General features: G+C 44.4%; 1 protein-coding gene across 3 annotated transcripts in view; it reads left to right on the top strand.

Annotated features, from left to right (window-relative positions):
- The first annotated feature begins 6,274 nt into the window (after positions 1-6,274).
- Positions 6,275-12,257, top strand: part of MAP3K9 (mitogen-activated protein kinase kinase kinase 9) — a 69,127-nt gene continuing 63,144 nt past the window's right edge. For 2 of the 3 annotated variants that reach the window (XM_037031261.1, XM_037031259.1), the window contains exon 1: positions 6,286-7,010. In XM_037031261.1, the coding sequence (XP_036887156.1) occupies positions 6,611-7,010 (400 nt within the window). In that variant the 5' untranslated portion in view covers positions 6,286-6,610. Of the gene's footprint in view, positions 7,011-12,257 lie in introns of all 3 variants that reach the window. The other variant, XM_037031260.1, reaches the window with a different exon arrangement.

The raw sequence follows: 12,257 nt of genomic DNA on the forward strand, positions 1-12,257 counted from the left end.
CTATGGGAAACAGTATGGAATTTTCTAAGAAGACTAAAAATGGATCTGCCTTTTGACCCAGCAATTCCACTGCTAGGATTATATCCTAAGAACCCTGAAACACCAATCCAAAAGAACTATGCACCCCAGTGTTCATTGCAGTACAATTCACAATAGCTAAGAGTTGGAAGCAACCTAGGTGCCCATCAGTAAATGAATGGATCCCAAAACTATGGTACATTCACACAATGGAATTCTATGCAGCAGAAAGAAAGAAGGCGCTCCTATCCTTTGTAACAGCATGGATGGAACTGGAAAGCATTATGCTGAGTGAAATAAGCCAGACAGTGAAAGACAAATACCATATGATCTCATCTTTAACAGGAACCTAATCAACAAAACAAACAAGCAAGCAAAATATAACCAAAGACACTGAGATAGGGAACAGGCTGACAGTGACCAGAGGGGAGAGGGGAGAGAATTTCAGGGGAAAAGGGGAAGGGTTTGCAGGAACAAGTATAAAGGACACATGGACAAAAACTAAGGTGGGTGGAAATGGGAGGGAGGTGGCAAGCACTGGGGGGGTATGTGGGATGGGATGGGAGTAAAAGACAGAAAACTGTACTTGAACAACAATTAAAATAAATAAATTAAAATAAAAAATAAATAAAAACTAGAAAACATTGTAAACAGGCCCTGTCCAGGTAGCTAAGTTGGTTGGAGCAGTCTGGACACACCAAGGTTGCAGGTTCAATCCCTAGTCAGGGCACATACAAGAATCAACCAATGAATGTGATATTTTTCTGTTTCTCTCCCCACTTCTTTCTCTAGAAAATCAATAAATAAAAATAGAAAGTATTGTAAACAATGCATGTCATCCAGTAAGCCCTCAATTCATAGGAGCTGTTATCATTATTATTGTTATTATTATCATCCTCTGGTTCCAGTTTTATCCCTTCCTCTACCATCTCCCCAACAAACAATAAGGCTTTCTGCTTGAAATGTATTTCACTATTACAAAACATAAAAATGATTTGTGGATGTTTATCCTAATTATAACAGTATCACATGGTTATTGTAGCTATACGGGAAAAATGTTCAAAAGGAAAATGAAGATGAAGGCAATCCAATTATCCACATTCTGCCACTCAGCTCAGAAATAACTAATAAAAGAAAAAGATTCTGATACTACACAAACACATAATCATACACATTTGTGGTCATAGTGTATAAAGGGGTTTTTCATTAATCATTATATTATGCACATTTCCATATCATTAACTTTTTTTTCGATTTTATTTACTTTTAGAGAGAGAGAAAGAGAGAGAAACATCCACTGGGTTGCCGCTCCTACACCCCTGGAACTGGGGACTGAACCCGCAACCCAGGCATGTGTCCTGACAGGGAATAGAACCAACAACCTCTTGCTTTGTGGGATGGTGCCCATCTGGGCCACACTGGTCAGGGCTCATTAAATATTTTCATGATCATCATTAACAATAATATACTTTCTGATTAGAAAATCAGTACATTTTAATGATAGAAAATATTGAATATTCTGGGTCAAAGAACAATAAAAATAACAATCCCATCATCCTCCCTCCCTCCCTCGCTCCCTCCCTCCCTTTTTAAAAATTGTTTGGTCTTCCCTCCCTTTCTTCCTTCCTTCATCCTCTCTCCTTTTTTCCTTTCCCACCACCCTCCCTTTCTAAAGAGAAAAGCCCTAGTTCAATTTCTAGTCAAGAAACTTTTGCAGTATTTTAGGGTGTAATTAAAGATGTTTCTGAAAGAGATGGGCAGAGGTAAGAAGGAATACCTCGAGTTGTTAGTAGATGCTAAGCAACATGCTAAGACCTTTTGTTTTGTTTAATCCTACAAACCTCTAGAAGAAGCAGTTTCTATTTTACACCTATTTAAAAGTGAGGAAACGGAGGTTCAGACAGATACCTTGCCCAAAGTCACATAGTTTTTCATGAAAACAACCACGACAAATCATGATCTTCTGACGTAGGTCTAGTGGTGCCACGCTGTTCTACTCCCATATGAAACTCTTTTTCTTTTTCCATATGAAACTCTTTTTCTTTTTCCATATGAAATTCTTGATCCCTTTCTCTGGGATGTGTCTAACTCCCATATGATTTAAATCTTTAATATTATGGCATGTATTTAGGATCTCATGAGCAGTCATTCATCAAACATTTCAAAAAGCCATTCAGTAAACATTTGTTGAATGGATAAGTGTTATAACATGTCTTATGCTACGCTTCTGAATGAGGTACAGAAAAATGGTCCTTTTTGGGGGGTGACATGTGTCAACCCCTGCTCAAGAACTTTTTATTACCTTTTAATTATTTTTTTCAGAGAGAGGAAGAGAGGGAGAGAAACATTGATCAGTTGCCTCTTGCATCCCCCCAATTGGGGGCCTGGCACACAACCCAGGCACATACCCTGGCCGATAAACTGGTGACCTTTCACTTCACAGGAGGATGCCCAACCCACAGAGCCACACCAGTTAGGGCCCCGCTGAAGACCTCAATTGTGGTAAAATCTTGGTACTTCTACCTGGTTTTCAAGTCTTTGCAATTTGCCCTTCTTTTATTTGGTCCATTTATTTCCCATCACTCCGTTTCTGTACTCACTCCTCTTCTCAGACGGGCATTTCTAGTATTGCTATACGTTACACTAATTTTCAGCTTCACACTTTCTGTTCTCCACTAATCAAGTTGTATACCTCCTTCAGTGCCCAACTTAAGCACCTCCTTATGCATTTCTCATCTATTCTAGGCACTAACATTTGATCACCCCTCAGCCCTGCTCAAAAACTTTCAGTAATAACCTTCATCTGCTCAATGAAACCTAGGCTTAACTGGGTGCTCAAGCCAGCCATTCATTCACAAATAGATACCGAGAGTCAGTTACATGGCAGGCACTTTCTAGGTACCGGGAGAACTATAGACAGCCAGACAGATGGGTCCCTGCCCTTATGGTAAACTGGGCATTAAATAATTACAAACAACCAGTTACCCATATTTTGCCATGTATAATGTGCACCCACGTTTTTGGCCCAAACTTTCACCAAAAAAATCTTTCATTTTAATTTTTCAGTTCAATTATTTATTTATTTATATGTAGACACTTATTTATTGTATTATAAAGGTATTTCAGCATTTTTTAAATTTTTATTTTTATTTAATTCTTGTTCAAGTACAGTTTTCTGTCTTATATTCCCAGCCCTGCCCCCACCCCAGTGCTCCCCACCTCCCTCCCATTTCCGCCCCACACCTTTAGTTATTGTCCATGTGTCCTTTATACTTGTTCATGTGAGTCCATCCCCTTTTCCTCTGTGATTCTCTCCCCTCTATCCTCTGGACCCTGTCAGCCTGTTCCATATTTGAGTGTCTTTGGTCATATTTTGCTTGCTTGTTTGTTTTGTTGTTTAGATTCCTGTTCAGCATTTATTTTTGAACATATTATGGTACAAGACATTTTATGTAACAAGGAATTACAAAACACAAGAACAGATACAAGGTACTTCAGGTATTATATATATATATATAATGCACATCCATATTATTCCTTCAAAAATTTGGGCAAAATAGTGTTCATTACACACAACAAAATACAGTAAATGATTATTAGTGTGAATCAAGTCATTACAAGGCCCTCTGCAATCTGGTTTCAACCTATCTTTTCAGAGTTCCTTTTTGCCCTTTTATTCCATCCAGATGGGCTTTCTCACCTCTGGCTGTGCCCACATCCTCCCTCCTTTCCCGGCTCCATCCCGTACCCCCCCAGGACCAATTTTGGTTCTGCCTCTTCCATGAAACCCTGCTGGACAAACATAGCCTGAAGAATCTTTCCTCATTTGAATCCCTATCACTTACCCATTGTACAAGTATTTACGGAAAGACTTCTTGAAACGTTTGATGAATGACTCCTCATGATGTCCTAAACACATGCTAGGGTATTAAAGATTTAAATTATTAAGGGGACTTAGACTTTCCCTACTGAGAGGGATCAAGAAATTTTTTTCCATTCTCCTCTGGGTAAAGGAGAAATGAAGAGCCACAAAACTATATAGTAACACATACAAAATTACAAATAAACAAAATGACAATAAAAACTGTCCACTTACTCTTAATCCTACTACTTGAAAGAGACCTACCACTGAAGATTTTTCTCTGTATCTTTCTAGTGGTCCTTTTTCTGTTTCTCTCTGTGTGTGTCTACACCATTTTGTAAAATTCCTTTTATCTCCAAAATAAATTTTTATCAAGAAATACTTTTTCCTTATGGTCTTTTTAAAAACACAAAATACCTCTATCTCCATTAACCTCTTCTGTTCTGCTTTGGGGGGGTGGAAGAGTTTGTCTTAAACAAAACCTAGAGAATTGACTCAAAGACTCATCCATATCTTCCCCAGTTCACTGAACCTATGAGCAAGAAGAATCTAAACAATGTTTTAGGGCACCTACTCCGAGGGCCTTTCTCCCATCCAAGTACTAACCAGGCCCGACCCTGCTTAGCTTCTGAGATCAGACGAGATCGGGCGCGTTCAGGGTGGTGTGGCCGTAGACTCCCGGGGTCCTTTCTCAATACCTACTTGGGACACTTTTCAGAACAGCACTCAAACGTCTCTTTTGCAAGACCTCAAATGCGTGGGTATGCAGTGCGGCCATACTCGTGTGCAACTGCAGAATGTCGGGCCTACAAGAACACAGCAGGCCCTCCAGTCCACCCGCTCACTCTGTGGATGAGCACACTGCACTGTAACCTTAGTACTTCCCCAAGATCATGCAGCTGCTGGCAGAGGAGCCAAAGATGCCAGCCCTGCTATCTTTTCAAGTCACCCCACTGTCTCCACAGTTTGTCCAAGAATTAACCTGAACTATTGATAACATTAAATAAAAAACACTCAGTGAAGCACTAAATCTTGCTAAATAAATTGTATCTATTCTTACCACTAAAGGGGAAAGGGCAAGGCAGTTGGGTAGAGATTGCACTGGGTCTTGCAGCATTGAGTTGTTTTGAAATGCCAGAAAAACCTTCTATTTGGAAATCTTCCTTGTTACGATAGGACTAAAGCGTAGAAGAAATAGTAGGGCCCACCTATCTAATTTTTTCTTAATGTTTGAGAAGCGGAGGATCACAAAAATATGGAGACAATGGTCAGCCCTTGGTCATGAACTGCAGCATTGTCTTGAACAGCAGTCTCATCTTGTATGTATGTTCTACTTCGGTGGTTCTTCTCTTCCTTCTTCTTTTTTGTTTACTTTAGGTCTTAACCTGATTTCTGTGTAGGTCACCACGACCCGAGGTGCAGTTCACCCAGGTGAAAGAAACCCACGATTGTAAAATAGTTGTCTCTTCAGAGAGACCAAGCCGATTTCGCCATAGTTTTCCCGGTCTCAGTTTGAAGTCCCTGTAAGGTGGTGTCTTGTCTTTCTGAATTCTAAAAATCACTGTATTGGGATCTCTTCTTACAGGCACCCAGGAAAGGGAGGGCTGTGTGCCCTCTTCATAAAGGCGAGAACTGTAGTTTTAAAGTTTCTAAAAAACATTCCAATGGGCCTTAAACTAGAAAATGAAAGGTTACGGAGATGGGGTGGAGGGGTGTAACTCAGTCCGCTGGGAGCTGAAGCTGATTCACCTGGGCAAAGGCAAATCCAAGAGGGAAGAATCCAACTGTAAGAGACGGAGATGGGGAAGAAGGAGCTCTTCCGTGGGGTGCAGCTCAGCTCCCTTCTCTTTTGCTCACCTTCAAAAACTAGGATGAAAAACACCGGTGCCGCCTAACAGCCCATACCCGTCCACCGCAAACAAAGGGAAGAGGATCCTCCAGCCTCTTTGGAATGAATGAAGTCTTAGCTTTACCTTTTAGGATCCACCCATCCCTCCTCACGCACCCAATGAAGATGCAGCCTCTTTTCAGCTGGGAGGTGTTGTACTCTCCCAGGAAATGGACAGGTACATCGGGCCAATGGTTGGAGCGGCGGCTGGCCAATGGGAGAGAGAACTGCGTGACTGGGGTTTGAGAATGAGAGAGCCCGCAAAAGAGGGCGGGAACGAGGGGGGCGGTGGACGTAGGCGCAGGGTGGAGAGGGGCGGGCCGGGTGGCTAGCTTGTGTGCTCCAACCACCACTGTGGGGTCGGCGGCGGCCAATGGAAAGGCGGGTTGGAGCAGGGGCGGGTCCGGGTGCCGGGAAGCCCCGCCCTTCGGTTCCGCAGGGCTGAGGCGGAGCCAGGCCTGCGTCAGGTGGTCCTGGGCGGGTGGCCGGCTCTGGGGGCGGGGCGCGGCGCGGAGAGGGGAGCGGCCGCTGGCGGGCGGCGGCGGGCACCAGCTGCGGGAGCAGGTAGTCTACGCGGAGGTGGGCAGGTGGCCCCCAGCGGGTGAGCGCGCAGACTGGGGCTCCGACTCTCCGCGCCCCGATGCTGCGGTGAGCACACGCGCTCGTTGCACTTGCCGCGCTAGCCCCCGGCAGCCCGCTCTCTCCGCTCAGCCATCCCGGGCCCTACCTGCGGCCGCCGTCGGGGGAGGGGGTCCCCCCAGCTCTGCGGAGCCGCATGAACAATAGGCGGCTGCGGCTCCTGCGGGCGGCGGCAGCCCCGCACCCTATGGATCGGCCGCTCCATGGAGCCCTCCAGAGCGCTTCTCGGCTGCCTGGCGAGCGCCGCCGCTGCCGCCCCGCCGGGGGAGGATGGAGCCGGGGCCGGGGCGGAGGAGGAGGAGGAAGAGGAGGAGGAAGCGGCGGCGGCCCCCCGGGAGCTAGGCTGCGACGCGCCGCTACCCTACTGGACCGCCGTGTTCGAGTACGAGGCAGCGGGCGAGGACGAACTGACCCTGCGGTTGGGCGACGTGGTGGAGGTGCTGTCCAAGGACTCGCAGGTGTCCGGCGACGAAGGCTGGTGGACTGGGCAGCTGAACCAGCGGGTGGGCATCTTCCCCAGCAACTATGTGACCCCGCGCAGCGCCTTCTCCAGCCGCTGCCAGCCCGGCGGAGAGGACCCCAGTTGCTACCCGCCCATTCAGTGTAAGGCGAAGGCGGGGCCCGGGACCCCGGCGGGAAGGAGGGAATGATCGAGGGGGTGGTTGAGAGGAGACAGGCGCCCTCCTCGAGGGTTAGATTGAGAGTGGGGAATAGTTCATCTGGGGGGTAGATATGTGAGCGCGCGCACTCGGGCCACAGGGGCTTTGGTGGGTGCTACGGGTAAGATAGAGACGCCGCAGGCCTCGCCTGGAACCTCAAGCGCTTGGGCTTCTTAACCTTGATCTGACCACCTCAGCAGCGACTGCTGATTCCACTTCCTGAAGCTCCAGCATGAGAATCTCCCCATTTCGCACCCCCCACCCCCTCGCCCCGAAGAAAATCTGGAAGGATTTCAGGCAAGCTGGTGGTTTCTGTCGTAACCTTAGTCCCCAAGTCTGGGACCTCCCGGCCTTTTCGTCGGCTGTCCCCGCCTCTTAAAGGCATTTGCTTTGAAGGAGATGGGGGTTGTCTCCCGCAGGGCTAGGTTGGCTCACAAGTCCCGGAAGCCTGTGTGAACTCAGGGACGAAGTGTCTTTGAAATGTCGTGTGGATTTCTTGGATCCTAATCTTGTAACTCAGAAGTTGTACCTTCAGGAGTCTCACTGAATAATGTGCTAAGAAGGTGTGTGTTGTGTGGAGGGGCAGGTGATGCGAGGAGAAATGATTAGAGAAGGAAAAGTGTGTCATTCTCCCACGAGAGATCTGGAGGTCAGGATACAGTGACTAAATCCTAGTCCCTTGGCACCCAGGATGTTAAGACAATACATTTTCCTTTTCTTCTCACCCTAGATCCTTGCCTATATTTGGTATTTGCTAAACCCCGGGGACTCATGCCCAGAGGTCTCTTCCAGGGCCTTTCTTGCAGTGTCCTGGTTTTCACCGATTTCCCAGGCGTCCCCAGTTCCACACCCTGTAATGAAATTTCCTTTGTTTTTTTAAAGGAGTTAAGTTGCTATTAAAGTCCCTTAACCAATGATACTAAGTGGTTTTAGCAGAAAGATGTAGACATCTCATGGTACAGTTTGCACTATTTTGTATTTGAGGGTTTCTGTAATTTCTGTTAAAAAAGTATTGTTAATACATATTTATCATTCTTTATTCCATATTCTGTACATTTTGCATCTTAGTTGATTAAAAAAACCATCACCAATGGCCAACTTCAAACATTTAGTTTTAAAATTTCATTTCTGACAGTTAACCTTCTGGCCTTGTAACTTATTTTCACCTGAACAATTGTGTTATTATCGTACAACATTTATTAAATACCATCACTTAATATCAAATTCATAATCTCTTAGCCTGTTTTTCTATTGGCATTTTGACTGTCAAGTTAATGTTCAAATTTTTAATTTTTTTCTTCTCTCTCTCCCTCTCATTAAGTTAAAAACTTTGTTTCTACATTTGATAGTAGGTGGAGGCAACAGATCACTTTACGTTGTTTCTAGGTGTTAGATCCTTTCGGCACTAGTACTGGGAAAATGAAGGCCAAGGGTCGCAGCATAATGTCTGAAATAGTGTTGAAGATGAACTTGGTCACCCACTGGAAAAAATATTGGAAGGGTGACCTGGTGTGTTAGAAAGCAGTGTAGTTTTAAACACAAGTCAGATTTTCAGGTGTTTTGTGAGCAAAGTTGGTGATTTCTTTTCGCTTTTCAGGAACAGCTAATGTCAGAGCAGAAGGCTGTGTGAGGCTCATGAGCAGGAACTCAGTTCCCTCACTGTCTGGGGCTCCGTGCTGTGAGAGCAGTCAGGAGTGAATACCACATAAGCTGAAAGAACCCAGCCAAAGAAGGCCAGATTTGTCCAGCGTGCTACATTAGATGCTCCTTCTCCTTTAGGTGCCCAGGACTTAATTTTTATGGAACAAAAGTTACCTTACATAGAGTAGATTCCTATACCTAGAATGGAGATGGTGAGAAAGTAGGAAGTACCTTGTGCTTATTGAAAGAACTGACTTGATGAACATGTGGCATTTGAAGGTTCTGGTAAATTATTTAGCGTCACCAGGAGTTCTGATCTTGACTGGAATGAATTCTTGGTAATTCAGGAAATATAGTTCCAGTCAAAAACCAATCAGAGGACCTAGTGAAAATGGAGACTGTGTTAATTACCCAGGGATAGAGAAACGATAAGGTATGAAGGTGGTTATAAGTCACACATAGGGGAGATTGGTGGTATAAATATATACTTTCAATGCAGCACTTTGATAAAGATGGATGCTGGAAGTTGCTGACTGGTGTGCTTCTGATCTGTGCGCTATGTCCGCCAGTTCAGTTAGCGTCACCGAGAAATTGAAGGTGATCGACAACCTTTCTCCAAAGATTTGGCATGAAAGTGAACCACTGGTGGCTTTTCCCCAGTTACCCTTTTGAACTTCCCCTTTGGGACATGAATAGTGACATTAGGTTGTGAACAGAAAACATTGAGTAATAATGTTCTGTTTTCGTTTTAAATCCTGCTTTCAAAGTGAAAATTTTGTTTCACATTTTATTCAAAGCAGAAGAGGAAGAAATGATTAAGTCTTATGACAAAGAACAATATAATAGTGATATTATAAATCAGCTGACATTTACATCGCACTTTGATCCCCTTCAAAGTAGATATGAGAGTAGAGCTCTCCATGAAGCTGACAAATAAAAGCAGCCCACGAGGGGCCCTGGTTTGTGTGGCTCAATGGTTGGGCATCATCCTGCAAACCAAGAGGTTGCTGGTTCGATTCCCTGTCAGGACACATGCCTAGGTTGTGGGCCAGGTCCCTGATTGGGGGTGAGCAAGAGGCAACTGTTGGATGTTTCTCTCACACATTGATGTTTTTCTCCTTCTTCTTTCCTTTCTCTCTCTCTAGAAATAAATAGTCTTTTTTAAAAAAAAAAATAGCCCATGAGCTCCCTCATCTTCCTCATTTTAGAAAAAGATGGAAAATGTAATTCCAAATCTATCATCTTGGGAGATATATGCATATTTTTAAAAGTTTCTCCTATAGGAGAGTCAGATCTGTTTTCAAGCAGGGCAGGTGTTAAGGTTATTACAATTTACTTTTTTTCTTGCACCCACTAGAAATATAAGGGTGCATTTTCTGAAGTACTTAAGATTTTTAAATGAGTAAGATATGTACCACTTGTTTGCTAAAACCTACCAGAATATGCCTATACATTTCCAAGGATACTATTGGGAGGGAATAACATCTTGACTCTGAAAATGAAAGAAATAAGGTTTTGTTCCTGATATTCCTGGAAATGTCCTTCCACAGAAACTGAGAAATCTGATGAGTGCAACTTGACCTGATTCTTACTTAAAACCAGGTCTTGACTGGAGCAGGGAATGGAAGGAGAGCCCCACATCCTGTCAGGTGCAACTGAAGGTCTAGTTCTTACTCCAAGGGACTTCTTAGCAGGGAAGGGAAAAGAAAGTGCGATCCTCCAGTGCCCTCATCCCCCTCTGTTCTGTCTTCTATCTGCTTGTAAGCTGTGTTCCACACTTTCCTTGAAGTCTGGTCATAATATTTTCTTAACTAAGTAGCAGAAACCTGAGCATTAATGTTCTACCCAGAGCAAGACTTGCTTTGCCTTCCCCACAGAGGTTTTCCATCTTCTGCAAAATGCCACCAGAGGAGCTGTCCTTTCAGCACCCTGGTTCAGAATCCCATCTTTTAAATCCTCAGGCATATAAATAAATATTTAATATAAATACCTCCTATGTGTTCACAACTATGCTTCAGATCAAAGAGAAGAAGGCAGGGTACCAGAGAAAATACCATGGTTCATTCCCTTAAGAAGAATTCAGATATTCAGTTAAAGAAATAAGATGTATAAAAGTTTTTAGAAAAAATGAATGCTTCTTTCCTCCATGGTCTAAGAGACTCCTGATGTATATTTCTCCAAGAGGGTTCTAATCTCTCTTTAGCATAGGCATATTTTTTCTCATTCATGTGGTTGCAATAAGGCAGATATTAGTAATGTCAGATTTCATTTCAGGACCTAGAAACACTCAAGCTCTTTTAGCAGGAAGTGCTGGAGCTCAGGAAATTAGGAGTTTACAAAATTATTGGAAGGATAGGGAGGAGGGATGATCAAGTGGGTAAAGCTCCCAGAACATCGCAGACCTGGCCCGCCAGGCAAGCTGCTACTTCTCTAAGTGGGGAGGTACAGAATCGGGCGTTGCCATTGAAGCTGTCCACTTCGGGAACACTCGGTGGTTGTTGCAGTCCACAATTAGGCAACCGCCTGGCCTTGCAGCGTGCCTCTCCACATCCACAGAGCTAATGACCGGACACTGGTGTGCCATTACAGAAAGACCCCACTTCCCCGCAGCCATGCTTGCTAGGAGAAGCAGCAAGAAGATGGTCTCCATCTCAGTTCTGCCTTATGATCTTCTGCATCTAATTGGCAGAACCTAATCTGCATCCAGAACTCCAGCTGTCAGGGAGCCTGGGAAATGTAGTTTCCAGCTTTCTGGCATCTGTAGTCCTGAAAGGCATGCCAGAAGCATTTTAGAGTGGATGCTGATTGCTAGTCTGCAGGACCTGCTGCACCATAGATTCTTCAGGAAAAGGACTGGATGGGGTGATAAGCTTGACCACAGACCTTTGGGAGTCAAGATGGCTATACTTTTTATATACCTGAAGACAGTTCAGCTAACTTTTCCTAAGAGTTTTTTTTTTGTACAGACTGCCAGTTGCACTACAAAATACAAGTCAACATCAACCCCCAATAGGACAGAAACACTACAATTAAGCAAGAACGTAGTTTGGAGCACCACTGGCTTCTGAGTGGAGAGTGGAATCATCATGAGGCTGGCTGTGGAAGGAGGCCGTGGGCAGTTCCTCTTTTGGTCTTGCCTAAAGTTCAGAATCATAGTTTTGTTTTCTTAGTTCTTTAGAAAGTTCTTTTTGCTTTGTTTTGTCTGTATGTGTGTGTGTGTTGCCAAAGTACATACTATTCTCTGTATTTGTTTTAGGAAGTCCAATTTAATTTTTCCTTTCAGATCTATGTTTGGTTTATTTCCTACTGAGGTATGCAACCCCACCCCCCACCAACATCCATTTTGCTTCACCTGCTGAATATTCAGCATGATGAATATGGTGGTGAATAAGGCAGACAGAATCCACCCTGGCGGATCTCACAGTCCAGCAGCACAGCAGGCATTGAACAAGTAATGGTAACTGCATTGTTGCCAACTAGAGACTGCTATGGAAGTGTTTGATGGGGGCCTGATCTCATTTAGTTGGGAGTTAGGAAAAGTTCCTCTAGG

The sequence above is a fragment of the Sturnira hondurensis genome, unplaced genomic scaffold (assembly GCF_014824575.4).
Source record: "Sturnira hondurensis isolate 20B ecotype Veracruz unplaced genomic scaffold, ASM1482457v3 Scaffold0021143, whole genome shotgun sequence".
Taxonomy (NCBI): Eukaryota; Metazoa; Chordata; class Mammalia; order Chiroptera; family Phyllostomidae; genus Sturnira; species Sturnira hondurensis.